Raw genomic sequence first — 25,887 nt, 5'->3', positions numbered from 1 at the left:
GCTATCAATTTTAGCATCTTCAGTGGCTAAATTCAGCTTACAGCATTCACACTAGCATATCGCTATATATCAAGTTCATAATTATGTTGAAAGATACTGTTTTAAAAAATACTTTTAGAGTGTTCAATGAATGTTTATCCTGTTCGCCCCGCGACCTTAAGTGTGTTTAGAATTTTGACCCCTTGTGGGATCGAGTTTGACATCCCTGGTTTAGAGCCTGAAAACAATCGTAAAATCTTGCGAATCTTGCAAAACGTGAAAATTTTGAGTTTAGAAGTCCGAACACAGACTTTTTATTGAAAGTGGTTGCTTGAACATGTTGTGCAGAGGATGGTTTGAACATAGCTTGAGGTGTTAGCAAATACGAAAAAATATACAAGCTTTGAATCTCACCTGGCCTCCTCTCCTTACACTACATCTCCCATCAGCCACTGCTCCTTAAGCCCAGACTAACCATCAGCTGTTCTCCGTTTAGTAATCACCTCCATTGTATTTAACCTGGTGCGAAGTCTTGTTTGTGCTACAAACTAAATAATTCTGAGCAGTTTTCTCTTGGGAGCCTCTAGTGGTTTTGTGATCAGTGATTAAACACTATTGCACATGGATCCGAACGCCTCAGCCACTTTGTTACAGGTGTTTTTTCTCTAAATGGGGACTTGAGCTAAAAAAAAAATAAAAAAAAGGTTGCAATTCATAAAAAAAAAAAAAAAAACTTTTTTTCTGAACATTAAAATACCTAAAACTACTAGATTAAAGGAAATAAATATCTCAAAGTGTTGAAAATATAAGTAGAAAAGAAACATTTTTAGTAAAAAATTTAGAAAGTATGTAGTTCATATTTTATGCACTGAGCTTGCACTAAGCTGCATCCTTTTGCTATTTCGTAAACTTAATTTGAGTTTCTCTTAGTCAAAGAATCTTGTTGGTTTGTATTTGGTTGTGGTAGCGTTTTATTAAATTTAATTTTGTTTTGTTTCCATCAAACGTGTGAAGGTTTCAGTCGATCTGCTTCAGGTCTCCTACATGCATGGACCACCATCCCTGACATTTTAGTGTTTCCATTTGATATCAAATAAATTTGATTTCCTGCATCAACTCATTTTTTCTACTCCTAGCAAAGCTGTGAGTTATAGAAACCGAGAGATCAATAACTGGGCCTTTAAAAAAAANNNAAAAAAAACCTGCGTTTCATTTGAACTTATTGATTTTGAATCAGAGTCTTTTATTGTTACGTTTGTTTCAGAGCGGTCTGGAGAGGAAAGCAACCGTCTAATCTTAGGTTCACCGGGAGGTCTTAAGGTGGTTTTAAGGCTGCAAATGTGTGGTTTAGTATTATTATGCTAAGATATTGTCTATAAAAATACGTTTATTTACAGTATAATTCCACATCGTTAGAGTTTGATCCAAAACTTGAATTATTTAATGGCTTTTTCAACTCCAGACAAACCTGTTTTAAAGCCCTGACAGCTTCTAAAGACTTTTTCTTCTCAAGTGTGAGTGAGTTAATGCATCCTGCCTCAGGCCCTGAAGATCAGTCACTGTTTCTACTTAAAGAGGAAAGGTTTCTCCTTATTCTCCTAATCTTTTTAATGCTATTATGAGCCACAGATGGTTAAAGTGTTTTCCTTAAACATCCCACTTCTCCTCAAGAGGGTTTACTGTTGGATGCAGATGTAACTTAATTTCTTAAAAAAAATAATTATAATAATTAAAAAAACAAAAGTTTTCCTGCTTTTTTAATTACTTTTGTAAGGCAGAAAAACCTGATTTCTAAACAATTTCATCATCTTCCAAAAATCCACTCTCCTTTAATGAACCAACCTACCTGGAGAAATGCATGGCCATCTGACCGGCCACCCTGAAGTAAAAGTCCGTGGTGTGTTTCATCTCATCGGTGTGTCCTGTTTTCTCGATCCAGTGATCAATCGGATGGCAGTACACGCCATCCACCACGTTCCTGTCATCGTAGGAGCAGCATCTGTCGTGGCTGGGACCACTACCTGGACACAGACGACATCTTTTCTGCAGGTTTGCAAGCTGATCCCCCTTTAAAGGTTGTTCTACATGTCAGTTACTGCTGTAATTGATTTAAAAACACAATCCACTGAGTTTCAAACCACTGGAGCAAATAAATAATGAACATCGCTGTAATCTGCTGCATTTTTGAGACATTTTCACCCTCTGGCAAAGACAATTTTGTGACATTTAGAAGGAGAAAAACAAATTGTATTTTATATCCCCAGGCAACAGAAAATGCAACTATGCAATGTTTTTAAAGTCAAGAAAATTAGATCCTAAATAACAAACGTTAATTTGTCGCCCTCTTGTGGTTAAAATTGCACATTACACTAGTTAAGGTAAAAATGGCGGATTTTTAAAAGGTCTTTATAACGTCGCTTTGGGAAACATCGCGTGTTTTGTACCTTCCCAAACATAATTGCCTTTGACTCTTTGAATAAACTTGAACCAGAATGGATCTTTGACCGGCTCCGCCAGCTCCACCTCTCCGATCCATAGACACGGCTCGTCAGGTGACGGGATTTTGAGCGAAGCCTTCATCTGTACCGCTCCGCTCGGGTCCCAGTGGCCCATTTCTTCACGCGAGCCCGAAACTAAAAGTTCCACGTCCGAAGACTCTGGAGAGAGAACGACACCGAACCTGAATAGCATGGTGGAAGTCTGTACTGAATGTGACGTTGGAGTGGTAATCTTAATATTCTCCCCTTTTGTGAACTGTCCTGGAGGCTGTGAACCGCGAGCTAAAAATAGCGTTGTTTTGGCTTTCACCGTCTGCAAAGACTGAATAAAAAGAAAGATGGCTCACTCTGTCAAAAATTCTGTAACCCAAAAAACTATTCTGTTTATAAAAAACGTTTTAATCACTATGTGGATGTGTGTTTTATTAGACCAAAAATTAAGTGAATTAGGACATTTATGTTTAATACCATTCCCAAAAACAAAAGCTTAATAGTAATGCAAAAATAAGTCAAATGTTCTCTGTTCTTGCTTTACTTTGTGTAGGTGTTTGGCAGTTGTTGCTTTCCTTGTGGCTTCTTTATGGTTCCCATTAGCCTGTGGTATTTCAAGGTATCTGTGCTCTACATCTGTGATGTCACCTTGTAGTACTACAATCCCCAGAGTTCTGATTATCATCCAGGCATGCATGTTCAGTCCTAATGACACTTATGTCTTTATGTAAGACCAAACTCAGTTAAAAAGCCAGTAAAGTTGTTCAAATTTATCATATTTAATTTATTTAAGCCAAACATGGCATCAACAAACACAAAATAACATAATATATTCACACCAATCTCTCCAAGAAAGTAATTTAAGACCCACTCCGATCAAAATTGTGCTCAAAATTGCATTTCAGAATATTTTTTAATTCAAATTATTGTGAATCAGGAACAGAAAAAAAGCTTAGAAAAGGAGCTTACTTGTGATGCAGAAAGGATGCTAAACTCCCCTCCCCAAGCTCTCAGCAACGGGTAAGGGGGCGGGGTTGCTCCGCCCATAACTTTTTAATAAACTACTGCCGGTCTGAAACTTATAAGTTTTTTTTATTTTGGCTAAAATAACTGAATAACGATTAAAGATCACTGGGAATATTTTCATAATCCATCAAAGAATAATTAGAGAGGGAAAAACATCTTTGGAAATATTTTACTATTACTTTTAATTTCCTTTAACTATAAGGACAAACCTTTGGAAGAAATACTTTACAGTTCAGGGGGGAGTTAGTCCTCTGATTGCTGTATATTGACATTCCCAGCATTAAAACACACTTAAGTGGAATCACGTTTGCTGCTGGTGTCCGTGTTCCTCAAACCGCCACACTGTTCTCTACTTGTTTGGGGTTCAGATATGCATAGGGAACTGGAAGCTTAGAGTTTCTTAATGAAATTTCTTCGCTTAGATAGGACAGCTCGGCTTGAAAGTCTTTAATCATCTGCTTCAGATGAGGCTCGCTGAATCTTTCCTCGGGGTATTCACCCAAGGGAACCTGTCAGAACCACAGAGAAGATTTTCACAGAATTTTCCAAAGTCGTAGAAATAATTTGATTGAGACGCTAAACTTACCATATCCGTGTACGTATCGGAGAGCATCCAGAACATCGCTGCAAACTTCACAGTGTCTCCGATATTTGGAAAGGCCTCGAGGAGCGAGTTCATTCTGGACTGTCCCTTAGAGGTGGGGGGAGGTTTTTGTAACTGGAGTGAGCCGTTGGGGATCCAGGAGTGGAAATCAAACTGAAATGGAGGATTTTTAGCATTTTATTAGACTTTTTGTCCATTTTTCTTGACTGTTTCTGACATTTTTTAACCAATTTTTAATCAATATTTCCCCACCTGACCGTTATTAACTGCAGCGTGCTGAACGGATGCGGTAAAAATCACCATAGTGACAAACTTCACCACCTCCTCCACAGTGTGGAAAGATGCTGGAACTCCTGTCAGCCAAACTCTTTGTTATTCTTTCACCAGCATTTATCATTCAGTTGGACGTTTGTTTTCTCTGCTCACCTGATTGTTTGTTTTCCAGGAAGCCTTGTGTAAAAATCTCACAGATCCACTCCTGCAGCTCAGTGTCTTTACAAACGGCGTCGTCTGAGGGGTAATAGTCCTTCACCACCGACCTCACAAAGCTAATAAAAAAAAAAAGAGTTGGTTTATGTTTGGCTATTTGGGAACATTTTTACTAAAACATTTATCTTAAAATAACCTTTCAATGATGTTCCACAGCTTTAAAGCGTCGTCTCTGTAGTAGAAGTTTGGGATGGATTCCAGTCCTCTTGCAGTGATGTTCTCTGGCAGGCAGAGGGAGCTGTAGGTCACTTCTGACAGAGCTCTTCCCATGAGCTCCAGAAGTCCCTCCAGTCCAAATGAACTCTGGTGGTCATTGATTCAAACATGGTAATTATCTAGCTACAATCACACAAGCGGACACTTCCAATAAAAAGTGTATTTTGGGCTTGTGTATTCAAAAGTCTCTCATTTTTTATGTAGCTATGCAAGTTTTTGGGGCTCTGTATACAAAATACCATTGAATGTGCTCAAAAACTTGACAGAGCGGAGCTAGCTAGCTTGCTAAAGAGTAGCTACCTACAGAGGAGCTCGCTATCATGCTAAAGCGGAGCTAGCTAGCTTGCTAAAGAGTAGCTACCTACAGAGGAGCTAGCTATCATGCTAAAGCGGAGCTAGCTAGCTTGCTAAAGAGTAGCTACTTGCAGAGGAGCTCGCTATCATGCTAAAGCGGAGCTAGCTAGCTTGCTAAAGAGTAGCTACCTACAGAGGGGCTAGCTATCAAGCTAAAACGGAGCTAGCTAGCTTGCTAAAGAGTAGCTACCTACAGAGGAGCTCGCTATCATGCTAAAGCGGAGCTAGCTAGCTTGCTACAGGTGAAGTTGCTAGCTCGATACAACAGAGCTCCCTAACTCGATAAAACACTGCTCACTACAGTGGAGCTCGCTAATACGCTACAGGGGAGTTTGCTAGCACGCTATGCTGTCCACCAGGCGGCAGCCTACTTATGAGTGTCCATTTAAGCCAATGTGGAGTGCAAACACAGATGGGCCACCACAGAATCTATGGACAAACCCATGCAGGGCCAACATTTTCTGCCACTTTTAAACCATAAGGGACCCACTTGACTTTGCAAGTGCCAACTATCATTGGTATGTTTAAGAATGGGCGTTTAGCGTGTTCATGCTACAGAGCTCACTAGCATGCTAAAGCGGCATTTGCTACCTTGATGCAGCGTTGAACTTTCGTCTAGCTTTAGTTGTATTTGTTAATAGAGAATTTTAAATTTACCGTGCAAAGAGCTCCATCAGGTCCCAAAAGAGCCTCACGGCCCATGATGTTTATGTGCAGCGTGAACCGAAAATGTGGGATCAGCAACTGTATGATTGGAGAAAAATCATTCAAAAACAGTAAAATCATGTGAAAAGGAGTTTAACTAGAATCTTCTCAGATCACCTTGTAAAGAGGATGAATGGTTGGGAAGCAGCGCAGAGTCGCAACAGCAAAGACTTCTGACAGAAAGTGAGTGATCAAAAGGTGATGGACGACCTCACATTCCACCAGATCTGCACTTTTGAAAAACAGTTTGGCCAGAAGCCAGTCCTTCTCTGGGTCTGTAGGCAGAAAAACGGGGTTCTCCGCTGAAGCTTTTTGGTTCAGCTGAGAAAAGAAAACACGTTTTATAGCTGCAAAAGTAGAAAATGTTTCAAGTGGGGGTAATTTAGCATAAAGCACGTACTTGTATTGCAAGAGGCATGAGTTTCCCCTCAGGGTTCATGTAGAACAGACATAAACCGGCCGTCATGTGTAGAGGATTCCCATCCTTCACTCTTGTTGGAATTCCCTCCATTATTCTCTGGTCACACAGGAAAATATTGCCTTTCTGTGTTGGAGGAAAACGTCATAAGATTTCCATATAACATTTAACTTTAAACTTTCAGATTGAGGTCTCGTTTACTAAGTAAAGTAAAAGTAAAAATCTTTACTGCATAACTATCATGGTACTGTCACCAGTACATACATTTATCAAGTTAGTTCACAAAAAACATAGAGGTAAAAAAAAAAAATCCTATAAATGAGCCCTGAGGTACTCCTTGGAATGAAGAAAAGAGGACATGGAAGCACAATGTGTTCAGATACCTCTATCAATCAGTAAGAAATAACTTGTTTTTAGTTTAAATTAATAAAAAAAACTTACTAAAAGAGCAGAAGCAGCTAATAAAATTCAAACCGGTGGATATCGGTTTTGTGGAAATCTTCCCCTCTCATACCTCCATTTCCTCCTTCAGTGTGAATCCATTCGGCAGACAAGGCTTCACCATCTCCTCTGTGACTGGAAAGTTTGGTGGAAGTTTTCTGCAGCGTTTGATCACATTGGGATTTGTTGCATTTAGAAACTGATATCCAAAAAAGTCGTCCTCTTTCCAGTGTTTGGACACATACTCTGGAAATGAAGTAGCAGCGCGGAAAAATCATCGGTTATTTCAAAATACTTTTGATAAAATAGTACATTCTTTTCAGCATGCAAATAAAGAAGTTTCTTCTTCCATACACTTTTTTAAAATGTTTATTTAATGTTTTCTAAGATAAAATAAAAATTCTAAAACAAGACAAATCTTTAGGAATGTGTTTGGCTAAAGGAAATCAACGTTTACCGGACATAGAAGTCTTTCTGGACCTGAAAACTTTTTCCAGATCTTCAATGCTTTTCCACTCTTTACAAGATCCCGCCAATCCCTTAAACATCAGTTCAACATTCCTGAAAAATAAGTGAAACAACCCAGCCAGCAAGGCCGAGTGGGCCCCATAAGGTTTAAAAGTGGCAGAAAATTTGGCCCCACCTGTGTTTGTCCACAATGGCTTAAGTCAGCAGTCAGTCAGCCGCCCGGTGGACAGCAGAGCTCACTACAGGAGAGCTCACTAGCTTGATACAGTGGAGCTCGTAAGTGAGCTACAGCAGAGCTCAATAAAACGGAGCTCGCTAAAGAGGAGGTCGCTAGCTTGATACACCAGAGCTCAATAAAACAGATCTCGATACAGTGAAGCTTGCTAGCCCACTACAAAAGAGCTATACAGCAGAGCTCGCTAGCTTGATACAGTGGAGCTCGATAAAATGGAGCTCGCTAGCTCGTTAAAGAGGAGCTCGCTAGCTCAATACACAAGAGCTCGCCATAGTGGAGCTCGCTAGCTTGATACAGCAAATCTTGCTAGCTCGATAAAGCAGAGCTCGTTAGCTTGATATAGTGGAGCTTGCTAGCTCGCAACAGCAGAGCTCAATAAAATGGAGCTCGCTAAAGAGGAGGTCGCTAGCTTGATACAGCAGAACTTGCTAGCTAGCTACAGTAGAGCTCGATAAAACAGAGCTCGATACAGTGGAGCTTGCTAGCTCGCTACAACAGAGCTCGCTAGCTTGATACAGTGGAGCTTGCTAGCACGCTACAGCAGAGCTCGATAAAATGGATCAAGCTAGCTCGCTAAAGAGGAGCTCACTAGCTCAATACACAAGAGCTCGCTATAGTGGAGCTTGCTTGATACAGCAAATCTTGCTAGCTCGATAAAGCAGAGCTCGCTAGCTAGCTACAGTGGAGCTCGCTACAAAAGAGCTCGATAAAGCAGAGCTCGCTAGCTAGCTACAGCATAGCTCGATAAAACGGAGCTCGATACAGTTGGGCTTGCTAGATAACTACAGCAGATCTCGCTAAACAGAGCTTGATACAGCAGAGCTTGCTAGCTCGCTACAACAGAGCTCGTAAACCAGAGCTAGCTAGCTCGCTACAGTGGAGCTTGCTAGCTCTCTACAGCAGAGCTGGATAATGCAGAGCTCGCTAGCCCGAGACAGCAGAGCTCGGTACAGCCAAGCTTGCTAGCTCCATACAGCGGAGTTTGCAAGGTTGATACAGCGAAGCATGCTACAAATGAGCTCACTAGCATGCTACATCAGAGCTCCATACAGTGTAGCTCGCTAGCTCAATACCACTAAGCTTAGTAGCTCACTACAGCTGAGCTCATTAGCTCAATACAGTGGAGCTCACTAGCATGCTACACTGAGTTGCCACTTAAGCCAATGTGGACAAACACAGGTGTGGCCACCATGGAGACTGTGGACAAACCCATTCAGGGCCCAAATTTCTGCCCACTTTTAAACCACATGGGTCTCACTTGACCTTGCTGGTTGGAAAAGAACACTAATTTACAAATACCTCAAAACGCAGAGCAGATCACCTGTGAATTCCTTACATTTTTCTTTTTGAATGCCGTATTTCATCTATTCTGAGCTGAGAGGGCTGCAGCTCAGCCGGGAGCTCCGATATGTCTGTGAAGTGAATGCGGCGGGGCAGCTTCTTATCTACAACTGCCCATCTGCAAAAGAATTCAAACAAGACATCATTTGAAAAGCACTCTGCATTAATGCATTGCTGCTGCAACGAAACTTACTGGTACAAACTCTTTTTCAATGTTAGCTCTTTGTTGCGGTGGTCGATCAGCAGAGGATGCTCCTCCTCAAAAACCTTTAAGGCTAAAAGGTGAATAAACGTTAAAACTCTTCATTTTATAGATAAAATTGTTCTAATAGTTAACCGACCTTTTCCTCCTCTCAGCTGTATTTCCTCACCGCTGGAAATCCATCTGTAGCAGGGAAAAGCAATCTCTTCTCCCTCAGGAGTCATCACCTCTACTTTGGAGCAATACCAGCTATCATCCAGGAGATGAAGGAAGGAATCCTTCTCCACTTTGAGCAGCAGGAGCTTCCCCAGAGAAGAGACGCTTTTCACACTGTAAGTCCTCGTCTGAGCACAAAAAAAATCAATAAACGTAAAGTGTCAACTCAAACCTAAACAAATATGAAGGGATCAAGACAGGATTTGACTTGCCGTCCCCGATTTGAAGTCGATGCCAGAGTTGTCCAGCCGAGCGCGCTCACTCTGCCCCTCAGAGCCAAACAGAACGATGAAGATGTTGTCCAAAGTCCCAGCATGCTGCATGCCGCCTGTTGTCACGCTGACTTTGTATTCAGCCATTTGTTAAAGCTCTTCTGAATCAAAAGAAAAAGCAAATAATTAAAGAAGTTAAGGCGAAAACTCTCACAATAAACTGATTTACCTACCAGTATTCTTACTGGTTCCTGTCTGAATGGACGGGGTTATCTGCTGCTGCCACACTAGACTATGTAAAGTAGGTGTGGTCTAGTCAGACATGAAGACCTGCTTGGTGGGTTTTTTTTGTTGTTTTTTTTTTTTTTTTTGTAGAAACAACCATTCTCTCCAATCACAGGAACTGGACAAACTCTTCCTAGAAACAGGCTTCTGGAGGAAAACAAACTAAACATACCACTAAAAAGTTTACCCAAAACAGCAAAAAAATTCAAATCAGTGTAAACAATATGTATATACATATATATATTTAATCAAATAAAAGTTGTGCTGTGTATAACTGCTGCACAGATTCACGATAATCTTGAAATTCTGAAAATGTTCTCCTGTGATTTTGTGACACTTTTAATTTCATACAGTTTTGTGGAGTATATATTTTATTGATGAATACATTAATGCTGACTGTTAATGATCTAAAATTAAGCTACAGCTTAGACATAGACTTGAGGTGAGTTTACTATTGTTAACCTTTTAATTGACTGTTTTCTTTAGAAAAAAAAAATCGTGATATTCCAGTTTCGATTATTTTATCCATTTACCACACCTACGAATTGGGTTTTAAAGGCTAACCAAACCCTAAATCAACTTCTTTGGTGTCTGATCTCTATAAATGTGGCTTTGAAAACATTGTCTGTTGGTACCAAAATTTGACAAATTGACTCTTTTCTCTGTGACTTCAGACAAAATGGCGACAGGGCCGAAAGAGTAAATAGTTACTTCTGGCAAAGCTGACGGCTGAATGCTGTTTGATACATTTTACATAAATAATAAAATGTAACCTTACCAATTTCAACAGAAAAATGTACAATATTTATTTAATGAATGTCCTGCTGAACTGTATTTTCATTTCCTCTCTTAGATTGTTCAAAAATCTGTATACAAATTTGAATAATCTTCTAATATTTGATGTTTTATTGAAGATATAAACTTTTCATTTCAGCAGATATTATTCTAACGAGTTCTATTTTGTTTCTATAGTGTTATTTGCACCTATTTTTAGTGTGATCAACCCAAAAGCCAATAGAAATTCATGTTAGCCACATTTAATACCTTCAGCGAAGACGCACGCCACTGCCCAAACACATTTTAATCGCTTCCCAGGATAAATACAACCAGGAAGGACATTTACAAAATAAAAATTGTACAAATTTCAGTTAGAATTGGTTAGGTAAACTTTTATTAATTACGTATTTATTGCTTTAAACAGTGTTCAGCTGTCAGCTTTGAAGTTCTAAACTATAAAGAAGCTACTCTGCACTTGACCGGCGATGCAAAACATCACGTGAAAAGGGTTTTATTAAAATAAACTTGTTTAGTTCTTAAAAATATCGTCAAAAACTGTCTATGTACTGCCCCCCGCAGGTTGAAATGAGGTATTACATTTGAATTTTGTGATTGGTCAAACCATTAAAGTCCCACATCATGATCTACAGTTCCACTACAACAGTCCAGCCCCCAAGCCCCGCCCCTCTGACTGGATTTCAAATTTAAGCTGTGGGCGGAGTCAGCCTCCAACTTCCCTGATTGGTTACCCTTTAAAGACCCACTCCAATGAAAATTGTTTTTGGTGTTTTTAACATGTTCTTCTATCTTTTTTCATGACGATTTAAGACATATTCAGAGATTATTAAACTTAAAATTGAATTTCTGGGTATTTTTTTATTCAAATCATTGTGAATCAGAAGCAGACGAAAAAAATGGTTTGAAAAAGTTTGTAGTTGTGACAAAAGCTACAACAGCAGGCCACAAGCTGCTCCACTCAAACATTTATTGAACACACTGAAACTAAATTTAGAAAACTAACTTTTTAACTTAACTTTGAATAAAAACAAGCAGGAAATTTATTCCAGAATAAATCAACTTAAACCTTAAATAACTTTAAATATTTTACTCTCCATAAAAATATATTTTGTCAAAATTATACAAGTTCGAAAAAAGCGCAAGATGACATTGGGCTATAAATAACAATAAAATAAAATGATCTGGAGGGCCGGATCCGGCCCTCGGGCCATGACTTTGACACGTGTGGCGTACAAGCTAGCTTCTTAACATTCGACTCAATAAAAAAATGCTCTTTTTGAGGAGAAAATTGATCAGTTTTTCGGGGATTGCGTTATGTTCAGTGATGGAAAGTTGGAGTTCGTAAATTAATATATGAACGAAGATCAAAGACTGAAAACATTTAAAAACAAACATGAATACAAAGGAAGTACAGACTTTATTAATTGGTAGAAAATTAGATGCATCATTGAACAAACATAGTGAGTGCTGTTCTAAATAACTAATAAAACTAGACAACAGCTTCACACTGGAGTGAGCTCCTTACAGGAATCGAACACTGAAGATCAGGATCACTGATCAACTCTGAAAGAGGAGCGAGTTATCTTTTAAAGTGCTGGTATAACTTCAGGTACAAATAAACAACGCTGCTGGTTCCCATGGATACGACTGCAAAGCAAAACCGTGAGGACATTTCAAATACATGGATATATATAAGTCTATAGTGCATATTCAACAAGATATATTTGATCTCACCAGAACAAAAGGTGCATTTTCAGCACAAACACTTAGCAATTTTTTTAATTAAACATTCACAACAACCGTCCTGGCAAGTTTAGTGTTATTTCATTAAGGCTTCTTCAAGATCAAGTGTATAAAAGATTGAACTTATTTTTCTAAAATAAATGATTTGATTGCATCGTCCATCCGCAGCGAGTCTCGTGCGGTGGGGAGAGGTCAGGTGTTGACGTGGCGAAGGACCCGACGCAGCGAGAGTCCATCGCGGGCGGTGCACATGGCGGGGAGGGGGACCGGCTCAGTCTTCTGTTCAACTACGTTGAAGTGGCACTTCTTAAGGTGAGTGGACATGCTGGGGATGTCTGTGAAACCCCATGATGACACAGGGCTGAAGGCGGTGCTGAATCTCCACACCTGTGACGGCGGACAAAAAAAGTCGTCACGTTCAAATGGAAAATAGACCCGCCGATTATAGTTTCTATGCAATAGAGATGTTGATCGTTGCTTAGGTGTCGATTTGATTGCCAACAGTGACAGTATCGCTCCTTTTTCTGCTTTGTTTCAGTTCATTATTTTGCATTCCAGAGCAATAAATACTTCAATTCCCAGATAATATTTTACTACACTCTACTATATTTATAAAGATCACGAATCAGTGATCTTAGACGTCACTTACTCGAATTATCAGGAGCAGATTGCGAGTATCCGAGCTCTCAGATACTCGCTTGTAACAACTGCAGCTATTAGCTTGTGCGTTTTAAGTTATCAATTTCAGCATTTTCCGCTATCGGAACTAGCATCTTCAGCGGTCAAATTCAGCTTACAGCATTCGCATTATCATTATCGCAGGTAATGCTATATATCAGAGGTGTCAAACTCAATCGCACAGGGGGCCAAAATCTAAAACACACCTTAGGTCATGGGCCGAAAAGGAGAAACTTTTAGGGAACACTCTAAAACTAAAGTTTTAAATGTTTAAAAACTTATTAACATAATTATGAACTAGATTTATAGCATTACCTCCAATAATGCTAGTGAGAATACTGTAAGCTGAAATTGGCTGCTGAAGATCCTAGTGCTGATAGCTGAAGATGCTGAAATTGATAGCTGAAAACGCTGAAGCTGATAGCTAGCTAAAATATTAGCTAAATGCCAAATTAGCCTAAAAAAAGCAAAAAAACTTAGGTTAGTCAAAACAGTTAGCATGTAGCTAAAAAATAACAAAACTCAAACACAGCCAAAAAAGTTAAAAATTCCTAAATTAACAGCTAATATTTAGCAGACATTTTTTGCTAAACTCAAAAAACAGTCTAAAAAACAAAAAAAAGCCTACATTAGCAACAACACCTAGCATGTAGCTGAAATATTAGCTAAACTCTAAAATAGCCCAAAAAATTTAGTAAATTCCAAAATAATCCAAAAAGCTAGCAAAATGCCAACTTTTAAAACCATAACTTTTTAACATAATTATGAATAATAAAAAGGCAATAATATTATTTCAGAATAAATCAACTTAAATGAAATAACTTTAAATGTTTTACTCTCCATAAAAATATATTTTCTCAAAATTATACAAGTCAGAAATAAGCTTAAGATAACATCAGGCCATTAATAACAATAAAATAAAATGATCTGGAGGGCCGGATAGAATTACCGGCCTTGACTTTGTCACCTGAGTTATATATCCAGTTTTTGATGGAATGACGGTTAAGATGTGTACTTTACATCCAGTTTGCACATGACCCGATTAGTCGACTAATCATAACAAATAATCAGTGATCAGTTGACTATTAAAATAATCGTTTGTGGCAGCACTTATCTACTCCCGATTGATTTTACTCACCTTGTTCTTAATCTGCCATGACACCGTGCCATGGCCACCGGGACATGGTCTTTGCTCCCACTGCAGCTCCACTATCCCCCTGCTTTGGAGGAGGCTGCCACACACCTCCCTCATCATCCGTGACACCAGCGACAGCTGACACAAGCTGAAACTGTCCAGGAATCCAGCTATGTGCCACAGAATCTCAATGGGCAGCCTGCTCAACTGGTCTGCCTGCAAGTCACTGCAAAGTTGAACGTTTACGTGAGGTTGGACCCCAAAGGCCTTCAGCTGTCGGTCGTGAACCACCTTGGCCCCCTGGCAGGAGGGGTAAAACCTCCGCTGGGAAAAGGTGCAGCCGTAGTACGCCAGGGGGCAGCGATGCTCCATCCAGCCGTTGAGCCCCGCGTGGATGTCACCGTGGACATTCCTGAAATGGGAGGAAAACTGGTCCCTGCGAAATGACTGACCGCAGACGAAGGGGAACATGGTCTGGTAGCGCGGGTTGGAGGGGAGGTAATGGTTGTGCGGGACGACCTCGACCTTCAGAGCCTCTAAGACCAGGCCGAGGCGGAGGGTGCGGAAAGGGCTGGGGTAGGTGTGCTGCGGGGCGGCGTGGTCGCAGGCGGACGCAGAGGCCATGTCCCCCACCCTGGTATTGGTCACCAAGATTGCTGCCGGGAAAGTAAAAGTCTGTGTGCCAAAATCAACCCGGTAACCATCAACGTAGACCGTGTCTGAGATCCTTCGACACTCTCTGGATTCTTCCAAACAGAAGAGCAGAGCTGCAGTGATCAGATCGATCTCCCCCAGACCCATGGGGTCTTCATCCTGCTCCAGATCCGAGGTATCCACTCCTTTGTCCTCCATTGTGGCTTGTGATCTATAAAGTGATCTGTCCTGAGAGATAGCCATCCTTCCATTGGGTAATAGAAACTGACCGTGGCCCCTAAAAAGCTGCTTGCTATGAAAGGTCCTCTCAGACCCAACGCTGTCTAAAAAACCCAGCCCCCTCCCGTCCAGGACCACATGACCAGCCCTCTGTGATGCACCCTGACTTACATGAAGAGCGGGCTCTTCAAACCCCTGAGGATCACGAGCATCTCTACTTTGTACTTCCGTTTCCCCTGAGGACGGTCCGTTGGCAGTGTTTTGATGGCCGGCGTCCGTCTCAGGCGGAGAACCGTTTTCACTCAAACAGCTCGAGCAAAAACTTTGCCGTTCGTTTTTCTCCTGTAAATCCCGGCCCGCTTTTAACGTTGGGTCCTTCGTTTGATTCTGAAGGTCCGCGTTGCTACTCGGGTCACTCCTCACCCCCCCTGGACTTCTTTCCCCACAATTGGCGTTGCTGACAAAGTCCAAAGCTGCAGCTAAACTCCTCGCCGTCTCAACTGTTGCCTCATAGAGTTTACTGAAGTGATCCTCGTTTAAACCGTTAATTCCGCTGGCGATTTTCTCTTTCGCAGAGCGAGCCGCATGAGGTTGTGGGGCTTCAAGAGCTGATGCTTTTGATTTGTTCTCCTTACTGACAGACACCTGAGACTCTCCTTGGGCGGAGGGGGCCATGGCGATTAGCTTCAAAGACTCCAGGAGGGTTTGCTGATCCTGAAGGGCAAGCATCATGTCCAGCTGCTCCGCCTCTTCCACCCCGCGGCTCAAGCTCTCATAAGAAGTGTAGTCCAAGCAGCTAACGGGCCATCGGTTCCACTCCATTGTGCAACACACAACTCCGGCGGGGCACACTTCCAAGTGTGCGTACATCTGGTTGCGGGTCAGGGTGGCTGGGCAGCCATAGCCTCTGTTAAGGCATGGGACCTTCATCAGCTGACACAGATGTTTGTGCTCGACCACTTTACAGGAGTGAAACACCGCGCCACACACCTGCGGGCAGGTCATAAGGTCACAAGAGATTCCAGGTTCAGGTCTGACCGTGCACCTCTGGTTAATGCAGGATATGCAGTGAACATGATCTCCCATCTTCAGAGCTGAGCCAGGCGTGATCTGGAAAAGAACATTTTATGAGATTAAACTAATACAAAAATCTGTAGCAGTTTGAGTGTTAAAAATGTCAAATTGAAAAGAGAAATTTAAAGAAATATTCAGAAGGTTGGAAAAAAAAAAAATCTCATTCATTGGAATAACAGAACTTATACCATGGTCTGGGTGAATACTCGATTCTGATTGGCTGCTGGGTGTGCATTAAAAACTGATATACCACGGTGATAAACCACANNNACAAGCAGAAAAAGATTTGACAATTATTAAAAATTATTTTATTGTATTTAACCTTTAATTATCCAGACGAGACAGATTAAGAAAAAAAATTCTTATTTTCAACTGTGGTCTGGCAAAATTTAAGACCAATAAAAGAAGTCCCAGGAGACACAATGATAAAAAACAATCAAAATAAAAGAAGAACACAAGACAACCAGTTAAATCGTTAAAATATTCAAACTAATTTGTAGCAACATTTTTTTTTAAGATGATCATTTTCTAATTTCTTTGAAATGAAACTGTCCAGTCCAACGGTTTTTGTAAATTATTTTAGCTTTTGGATGCTGTTTAACTTAGGGTATGTGTTAAAGTCAAGATCATTTTTTGTTATTAATGGCTCGATGTTATCTTGCGCTCATTTATAACTAGTACAATTTTGACAAAACATATTTTTATGGGGAGTAAAATATTGAAAGTTATTTAAGTTGATTTATTCTAGAATAATATTTCTGCCTTTTTATTATTCATAATTATGCTAAAAAGTTACAGTTTAAAAGTTTTAAAAGTTAGCTTTGTGCTCACTTCTAGAACTATTTTGGAATTTACTAAATTTTTTGGGCTATTTTAGAGTTTAGCTATTTTTTCAGCTACATGCTAGCTGTTTTGGCTAACCTAACTTTTATTTTTAGTTCTTTAGGCTAATTCAGCATTTACATCAAGTGAATAAGGAAGTTCAATTTAGTAAAGAGTAGGGGTACAGTGATGGTTTTGAGGGGAGCATTTGCTATTAATCAAATGGCAGAATGGTTAAGAGAGTCCAAAGTCCTAATTTTAACTTAACTTTTAATTACAAATGGTCAAAGTGGACAAAAAAACGATGAAGTACTGTCAAGGAATATCTAGTAGTAAATAATAGAATATTCATATTTTCATGTGAGCTGCTATACTACTATTGACCATTAGATGTCATTGTGATTCCATTTTCATTCCAACAACAAAAAAAGCTTCCAACCTTCAGGCTTTGATCACACTTGAAACTATGAGAAGAAAAATATATTGCGATAACTTTCATGAAAAAAAAAAAAAATTAAAAAAATGTATCTTATTTTTAATTTTAAGGGGGAAAAAATCAACACTGTGATACAAAGCAGGGCCTAATGAAAACACACTATAATGGGTTGGTGGTGTATTTTCAACAAGTGGGTACAGAAATAGCGCAACAGTGCCCCCATCCCCCTTTGTTAAGTCAAACAGTCACGTGTTGCATCTAAAAAGCTGTCTCATTCAAGGACCTTATTAGGAAGCCGTGCTGCTCCACAGTCACAGAGGCTGGAGTCTCTATTTTGGCTCCACACATGAATTCTGACCAGTTAGTGAGTTTGTGATGGTTTCCCATAGAGACTGGATCAAACTGTAAATAGTTATTATGCTGTTTCATCAAATGCACTAATATTATTGTTATTATGTAAGCTCTATTATGTTTTTAACCAAGTGCTTCACATTTTCATACTATTAAAATTCCTACACGATGAAGTCTGAATGAAAATATTTAAACTTTTGACTGTATGTGTCCTGATTTCAGGGATGTAGTCTTTCTAGTTAACAGCGACTAAATAAAGACTTGCTACTAACCAATTATTCGATTTCATTATAGAAACTAGTTCAAAATATAACACAAAGTCTGGTGTTAACAGCATAAACTAAAAAATAAACAACATACTGTAAAAACTGATGGCTTCTAAAATTCAAAGTTTACTTTTAGCTAGCAGCACAAAAGCAGTCGGCGAACACAAAAAGCTTCCGTAGAACATTTTCTCCTCGAGTATATGCATTTTTTTACGTCGACTATTTTTCTTTTAATAATCCCAATTTCATTTTAATGTATTTTTTCTCTTAATATTACAAAATGTAAAACTTAATTTGGTAACAGGACGGGCTAGCCGAGCTGAACTGTGGTGGCTAAAAACAGCTAGCTGTGTAGGAAGTTGAAAGGCTCGCGACAAACCAACTTTAGCAAAACAAATTAGCTTTCCGAGCGTTCTCACCTGCTGTTTATGTTGCCAGAAAAACGCAAGTCGGGGTATTTTATATGTAAATTTAACAAAACAGCGGAAAAACTTGCTGTAAACTCCGGTTACTTCCGTGGAAAAAACTGGTACTGATGGCTAGCTGGTTAAATACATCCCTTCTTAGAGACTCCTCCTTTTTTGTAAAAACTTTATTGACAAAAACAGATTTATTTATTATTTTTTTTTTTTTTCAAAAATGATGGAAAACTGCTAAAGTAAATAAATTATTTAGTGCATTTGTGGAGTAATTTAGCATTAGATTATATCATAACATATTTAAATACATATTTCGTTTATTTATTTATTATTTTTTATATTAAACGTTTTAACAAGCAAACATTAATATATAAATAAAATGCCAATATAATAATAATAATAACAATAAACATGGATTTTTTTTTAAATTCAAGAATGGAAAAAAATACAATGAAGAAAAATGAAAACAAAAATCTAAACGTTTAAATATTAGCCCTCGTTTACATGCATTAACAGGAACCCAACAGCAGATGTCACTGTTGCATTCCTTTTTTCCATCTACTTTAGAGGCAACAGTTTTACCAGACAACTGCTCATTAGTGTTGACAGTGGGAGATGTCATTTTTCGTGGTCGGGGTCACCTTCCCAACATAACCCCCCCAGGAGCAGGAGGAGCTGACTCACTGACATATGAGCAGGAGAGTGCAACAGCTTGTCATGAGGTGTTGAAACAAATCGTGGGAACGCCACAGTTTTTATCCTGAAATCTAAAAGGATTACTCTATTTTTAAACTACCAATTTTAAATGACCTTCTGTATTGAGCTGTTAAAGGACAGTTACAAAAATATAAATGTAGTAATAATGAATAAAATTTGAGTTTTTCCACATTGCACAACTAGTGCACACGTATATAAAATGATTTGAATATGTTTTTTAATTATATTTTTGTGTTTATGACTGTGCAGCCTCCATATTTAAAAAAAAAAACATATAGAAATGTAATTTTCTATTTAAGATCAACCTCCTTTATCTTTATTTTTCGGTTAAACAAGCTTGAAAGCATAGAAATCATCTTCTAATGTCTTAAGAAACTATCATTTCTTAAATATTACATCTTTCCACAAAGAATGCATAAACATAGCCCTGTTCAAACTGAAGCCTTGGGGGTCAACTCGTGCAGACTGAAGTCTGACAATAGAGCAAGTCCCGCCGTCGCCCTTTGCCCTGAAGAGTCACTGTGGCATTCAAACAGTCTCCCCCTCTCAAACATGTCACTTCTGCTTAGTTTCAATATCAGATGATCGCTGCTACAGGCCACAGTGTCACAGCAACTCCTACATAAGTTTATTTGTGATTTACTCTGTGAGTCAGCTTATACTACATGGTGCACAGTACTTTCAGGATCTTTAGGAGGAAAATGTAAAAGTAAAACCACTTTTCATGAAAATGTTTCAGAGAACATAGACTGTGGAAACTCTTGGGTTATTTCTTCAGCATAATTCTTGTTTTTTTCATGTTGAGATTAAGGCTGGGAATGCGATACATGTCTCACGATATTGATAATATCGCGATGCTGCGATAACTGGTAAAAATTACCCCAAATAAATCCCATTATATAGAACAGGGGTTGGCAACCTTTGAGAGTAAAAGAGCCACTTGGGCACGTCTCACCAAAGGATGATAGATATAAGGTTTTACAGCGTCTTCAAATGAAAATAAAAGATCGATACTTGGTGAGAACCCACCGAGAATCAATGGCAGGACTATATGTCGCGATATATCACAATATCGATATTTTGGTATGATAGTTTGGGTTATTTTTTGGAGCAATAAAATGTCAGTAAGTTTTATAGAGAAAAACTGTAAAATCATGAAAGCAACCATATTAAGAAAATTACCGTTTAAATAACTGATAACTTCCTGAAAGCCATAAATGTTTAAAACTTTTGTTATTACGGTAAAATCCTGGAAACCTAATCTATCATTTTTTTAACCATAAAAATTAATCTTTGTTAATTTTGTAGACCGACATCATCATTTTTATGGGATAAATTTAATGTTCTTACAGTAAAATTATGATACAGTTTTCAACAAAAACAAACAGTAAGATAAAATAATAGTAAATATTTTAACCTAATATGATAAAAAGTACCACTGAATATTTTATGGCAAAACTCTGGCTACCTCGGCTGCCAGTTTTCTACTGTAAAAATTAATGTTTGTCTTTACTTATTTTTTTGTGTTACACTATAATTTTTAAGGGATAATACATTGCTATTTACAGTAAAAATTAGAAATATTACCCAAAAGTACTATAAAACGACAAAGAAAAAAGCAAGCAAAATATTTTTTTTCTGTAATGTTTAAAGTAACACCTTAATCTGGCAACTACAGCTGCCAGTTTTTATTTAAAATGTACAATATTGTTTTACAGTGTAGTTTTTTGGTTGGTTGTAGTGGGCTCATTTGGGCACAAATTTATAGTTTTTTTTCCCCCTTAATTAAAATAATAATTTTTTTAACCTCGGAGTTGGAGTTTGTACTTGTTTGTAACTTCAATCAGAATATAAACTTAAAGTAAATCAATGTGAGTAAATTATACATTGGTTTATAGAAAAATGGACCAACCTCATGGAAAACATTCTCTATTATTAGTTAAACTTGTGATTCACATCTGTGACCCTCGTATGTTCACAAAATGAAGCAGTGGAAGCTTTCAGCCTCTGTCCATGGTGCTGAAAAACTGTGAATTCTCTACATGTCATTCCTGGATAAATTTTGAAATGCATTTTTTCTAGGGCGAGGAATCGATAGAAAATTAACTAATTAATGGCAAACCTGGACAATATTTACCACAATTAATCGCAATATTATTTTTTGTTACACTATTTGCTGACCACTTATTATCTTTCAATAATCACGAAATGAAATCACACACAAACTTCACATTTAGAACATTTATTGTTAATTGGTGCTGTAAATTGATTAAAAAAAATCGGATTAATCGCACTTTAATTAATCACGATTAATCGCAATGTTTTACTATGTTTCTACAATATTGCACCGGACCATAGATCAAATAAATCCAAAACACACCTCAGGAGGTGGAGCGAAAAGGATAAACATTTATTGAACACACTAAAACTGAATTTTAAAACTTTAAAAATAAACTTTTTAACATTATTATGAACTAAATATGTAGTATTACCAGCGATCATACTAATGTGAATGCATAAACTGAAGTTGGCTGCTGAAGATGTTAGCGCTGATAGCTGAAGATGCTGAAATTGATAGCTAAAAACGCTGAAGCTGATAGCCGACTAAAATATTAGCTTAATGCCAAATTAGCCTAAAAAAAACTGGGAAAAAAACGTAGGTTAGCCAAAACAGCTACCATGTAGCTGAAATATTAGCTAAATACAAAATAGCCTAAAAAAATTGAAAACAAGCTTAAATTAGCGAAAACAGCTAGCATGTAAATATTAGCTTGACTCCAAAACAGCCTAAAAACGTTTTTAAAAGCCCAAATTAGCCAAAACAGCTAACATATAGCTGAAAGATTAGCTAAACTCTAAAATAGCTTTAAAAATCTTAGTAAGTGCCAAAATAGTCCAAAAAGCCAGCAGAATGCTAATTTTTAAAACGTCAAAACTGTAACTTTTTAACAAAATTATGAATAATAAAAAGGCAGGAATATTAATTATTCCAGAATAAATTAACTTAAACCTTAAGTAACTTTCAATATTTTACTCTCCATAAAAATATATTTTGTCAATTTTTTACAAGTTAAAAATAAGCATCAGATAACATCGGGCCATTAATAACAATAAAATAAAATTATCTGGACGGCCAGATTTAATTACCCGGAGGGCCAGATCCGGCCCCCGGGCCTCGACTTTGACACATGTGCTTTAAATGGACGATTTCTTGAGACAGCACTGAGAAGCTGCGTCTCTGTGGGATTTTAGGGGGTGGTGATAGGATGGAGGTGGGGCGCTGGGTGAGGGTCCGTCTCCACGTTAGATCTGAGGGAGCGCGCGAGGCGGAGGCGCACGAACTCCAGTAAGAGCACGCAGACGGAGAGTCGACACGTCTCCGGGATCCAGGTAAGTTTGGACTGTTTGATCCATTCTTTCATATATTGATGATTGATCCAGTTCTGCGCGTTCTAACTCTGATTGATGATTGAAAACAGTGGAAGAAATTATGTTGAAGCCAAAAGATTTTTTCATATTATAAATGATAGAAGATGGAGAGTTTTGTGAATGTGTTGGCGCTGTCCGAGGTGCTGAATCTTCTCAATGAATTTCTTTAAACGCTGATTTGTTGAGATCAGTGCCTTGCTCGTAGGCACTGATGCAGATAATGAGGAGAAGAGGACAGCTGGCAGCTATAGACACGCGAAACGGGGTGTTGATGGAAGAAGAGCAAACGTTTTGAACATCTGGCCCTCCACATCTGCTCTCCTCCCTGTCTGCAGGTGCGCGCGGGTCCCCCTCTGCAGTCGTGCTCGCGGGATAGACTGCAGATAATATGCCCGTTCATCCTCACGCGTAAAGATGTGTCCCCTCGCTCTGCTGTGTCTCCTCCGCGTGCTCGTGCTCTCCCGCAGCAGCAGCATCTCGGAGCGCTCCGCGGTGCCCCGCGCGGCGTCCCGCTCCGTGGCGCGCATGGATGGAGACGTGATCATCGGCGCGCTCTTCTCCGTCCACCACCAGCCCTCCGCGGAGAAGGTGGCAGAGCGGAAGTGCGGGGACGTGCGGGAGCAGTACGGGATCCAGCGGGTGGAGGCCATGTTCCACACGCTGGACCGGATCAACGCGGACCCGAACCTGCTGCCCAACATCAGCCTCGGCTGTGAGATCCGGGACTCCTGCTGGCACTCCTCCGTCGCCCTGGAGCAGAGCATAGAGTTCATCAGGGACTCTCTCATCTCCATTCGAGATGACAAGGACGGCTCCAAATGGTGCATTGATGGAACCCCGTCCAACCATCCACCACCTTCCAAGAAACCCATCGCTGGGGTGATCGGACCCGGATCCAGCTCTGTGGCCATCCAGGTTCAAAACCTGCTGCAGCTGTTCAACATCCCACAGATCGCGTACTCTGCCACCAGCATCGATCTGAGTGATAAGACTTTGTACAAGTACTTTCTCAGGGTGGTTCCTTCAGACACCCTGCAGGCCCGGGCCATGCTGGACATTGTCAAGCGGTACAACTGGACCTACGTGTCTGCGGTCCACACTGAAGGTGAGCCATCCCTGACCACTTATACCCCAAATCTAATCACAGCAGGAATGAAATATCTAACTAGAAAAAGTTTAATTACCTGTGATAATCTGAAAATAGTCGCTGAAGATGCTGAAGCTTTTTGTTGAAAATGGTGACACAATTTACTATAATTGCTGAAGATGCAGAACCTATTTGCAAAATGTTAAAGTTGCTAACAGTCTGGAAATTTTGTTAAAGAGCGATGAAGTTGACCTAAATTTCTGAAAAATGTGTTGTAAAATTGCTCAAAAATCCCAAATACATACCAATTTTGCAAAAATAACATGTGTGTTGCCTAAATATTAACTAAACTCCAAATTATCCCCAAAAACCTAAGTAGTTGCCAAATTAGCGGGAAAAAAGCTAGCTCATTGCTTAAATACTAGCTAAGCTCCAAAATAGCCTAAAAATACTCAGTAAACTAAATTAGTCCAAAACGTGAGCCTGTTGCTAAAATATAAGATAATTTGTGAATTAGCCCAGAAAAAAAACCCCAGTAGATGCCAAATAAGCCAAAACCTTAGCATGTTGCTAAAATATTAGCTAAACTCCAAATCACCCTTAGAAAATACCTCAGTAGATGCCAAATTAGCCAAAAAAGCTAGCTCGTTGCTTAAATACTAGCTAAACTCCAAAATAGCCTTACATTTCTCACTATACTGAATCAGTCAGAATTGTTAGCCTGTTGCTAAAGTAAGTTAATCTCTAAATTAGCATAAAAAAACCCCAGTAGATGCCAAATTAGCCAAAAATGTAAGCATTGTGCTAATATATTAGCTAAACTACAAATTAGCATAAATAAAACCTCAGTAGATGTCAAATTAGCCAAAAAGCTAGCATTGCTTAAACACTAGCTAAACTCCAAAACTGCCTAAAATTCCACAGGAAACTAAATTAGCCAAAATTTTAGACCGGTTGCTAAAATACAAGCTAAACTCTAAGTTAGCCTAAAATACTCCACTAGATAGCAAATTAGCCAAAAACGTTATCATGTTGCTAAAATATTAGCTAAACTCACTACTACTACTATAAAAGATAAAAAAATTGACCAAGAATTTATTTAAATGTTTGTTGATAATCTACTTAATTTTTTTTAAATTTAAAGACTTTCTCATTCATTTCCTATGGGGAATATTTTGCACAATATTTCAAAAACTATAAAGTTTATAAATACCAAAAATACAAGCAGGATTGTTCTGAACGAGTTCAACATTTTGAAACCAAGATTGTTGAAATCTCAGAAAGTGTGATTGAGTTTTTATGTGCTGAGAAACGTACGGAAAGGAGCAGGAGAATCACTTTAGTGTGAATTCTTACTAAACATTCACAGTATAATGAACAATTTTATCTTTCATTATGACATCTTAAAGCTGTTGTAATCGGGACAGAGACCAAAACTGTTTTTGAGTCTCTGATGTTTAGTTTATCAATCATGACTATTTTTTTACATTTGTCTTTTGAAAGGGAGAGTTTAATAGGGGTGTAACGATCCTTTTTAACAAAGAAAGATTGATAAATTTCATAATTAGAATAGAATAGAATAAAAATGAATGCAATAGAGTAGAATAGCTTTATTTCTATAGTACTTTTCACAGAAAAAAATCACAAAGTGTTTTACAAAAGGAGCAGAAAATCAAATCAAAACACAGAGAAGTATTAAAAACCAATAATAAAGCTGCTAAAAATACAGTAAAACAAGGTCTAAAATCAACCAAAAGTTCTTCTGAATAAAAACCTCTGGATTTAAAACACTCAGTTGATATTGATTCATTCTGAACAATCCGATTCACTGACCTAAAATCGAACCAGGACATCTTTAGATAAAACTTCAACCAGTGTGACTCAGATAAATACCTAATACTTTCCGGATTCCTCGTATTTCTTCAAGATAATCAAGTGTAAATTAAATATGTGCACAAGCAAGTAAACAAGAATGAATATCAAATCCATTCACATTCTAGTTTGATTAAAAATACTGTTGTTTTTGCACATAAAATGACACAAAGAGAACGTTCTGTATGCTCATGTCTTGTAATGTAATGATAATTGGACATTTTTAGCTGCTGTGTGTCGTCCATTATAATTATTTAAGTAAAGTGTCTTTTAAACATTACAATACAATTTACAAAAACATAAGACTTTTCTATGAATATCGTCTCAATATTAACACATTTAAATAACATTTCTACAGAATTTCTTTGACAGTAAATTACACTTTTTATCTTCATCTTGCTTTGTGGTTTGACATTGGTTATTTATTTGAATCATTAGCATTTTTATTTAGAGCTAAAGAGCCACAATAAAGGGATAAAAGAAGCTCCGGAGCCACAGGTTGCAGACCCT

General features: G+C 38.6%; 4 protein-coding genes across 5 annotated transcripts in view; 1 reads left to right on the top strand and 3 right to left on the bottom strand.

Annotated features, from left to right (window-relative positions):
- Window positions 1–2,864, bottom strand: part of epm2a (EPM2A glucan phosphatase, laforin) — an 8,110-nt gene extending 5,246 nt beyond the window's left edge. Inside the window, exons 1-2 of the mRNA XM_024291130.2 lie at window positions 2,424–2,864; window positions 1,826–2,000 (exon numbers count right to left, since the gene is read on the bottom strand). Coding sequence (XP_024146898.1) covers window positions 1,826–2,000; window positions 2,424–2,670 — 422 coding nt within the window. The 5' untranslated portion in view covers window positions 2,671–2,864. The remainder of the gene's footprint in view (window positions 1–1,825; window positions 2,001–2,423) is intronic.
- Window positions 2,865–3,228: 364 nt separating this feature from the next.
- LOC112158170 (hydroperoxide isomerase ALOXE3) lies at window positions 3,229–9,542 on the bottom strand. Its single transcript, XM_024291395.1, has 14 exons — window positions 9,396–9,542; window positions 9,107–9,311; window positions 8,959–9,040; window positions 8,761–8,883; window positions 7,179–7,282; window positions 6,795–6,967; window positions 6,263–6,406; window positions 5,980–6,183; window positions 5,815–5,901; window positions 4,724–4,890; window positions 4,525–4,646; window positions 4,351–4,451; window positions 4,081–4,251; window positions 3,229–4,003 (listed from the first exon to the last, which is right to left on the bottom strand). Exons 1-14 carry the CDS (start codon window positions 9,540–9,542, stop codon window positions 3,824–3,826), a joined length of 2,010 nt encoding a protein of 669 aa, XP_024147163.1. The 3' UTR covers window positions 3,229–3,823.
- Window positions 9,543–11,873: 2,331 nt separating this feature from the next.
- Window positions 11,874–18,528, bottom strand: LOC112157987 (F-box only protein 30). The gene is made up of 3 exons (XM_024291129.2): window positions 18,273–18,528; window positions 14,035–16,014; window positions 11,874–12,605 (listed from the first exon to the last, which is right to left on the bottom strand). The coding sequence occupies exons 2-3, from the start codon at window positions 15,988–15,990 to the stop codon at window positions 12,411–12,413; spliced, it is 2,151 nt and encodes a 716-aa protein (XP_024146897.1). The 5' UTR covers window positions 15,991–16,014; window positions 18,273–18,528; the 3' UTR covers window positions 11,874–12,410.
- Window positions 18,529–22,150: 3,622 nt separating this feature from the next.
- Window positions 22,151–25,887, top strand: part of grm1a (glutamate receptor, metabotropic 1a) — a 48,476-nt gene continuing 44,739 nt past the window's right edge. The window contains exons 1-2 of one of the 2 annotated variants that reach the window (XM_024291097.2): window positions 22,151–22,379; window positions 22,754–23,523. In XM_024291097.2, the coding sequence (XP_024146865.1) occupies window positions 22,833–23,523 (691 nt within the window). In that variant the 5' untranslated portion in view covers window positions 22,151–22,379; window positions 22,754–22,832. The remainder of the gene's footprint in view (window positions 22,380–22,753; window positions 23,524–25,887) is intronic. The other variant, XM_024291096.2, reaches the window with a different exon arrangement.

The sequence above is a fragment of the Oryzias melastigma genome, linkage group LG24, assembly GCF_002922805.2.
Source record: "Oryzias melastigma strain HK-1 linkage group LG24, ASM292280v2, whole genome shotgun sequence".
NCBI classification, from domain to species: Eukaryota; Metazoa; Chordata; class Actinopteri; order Beloniformes; family Adrianichthyidae; genus Oryzias; species Oryzias melastigma.
The sequence above is the reverse complement of the archived record's forward strand: the minus strand, read 5'-3'. Positions and strand labels throughout refer to the sequence as shown.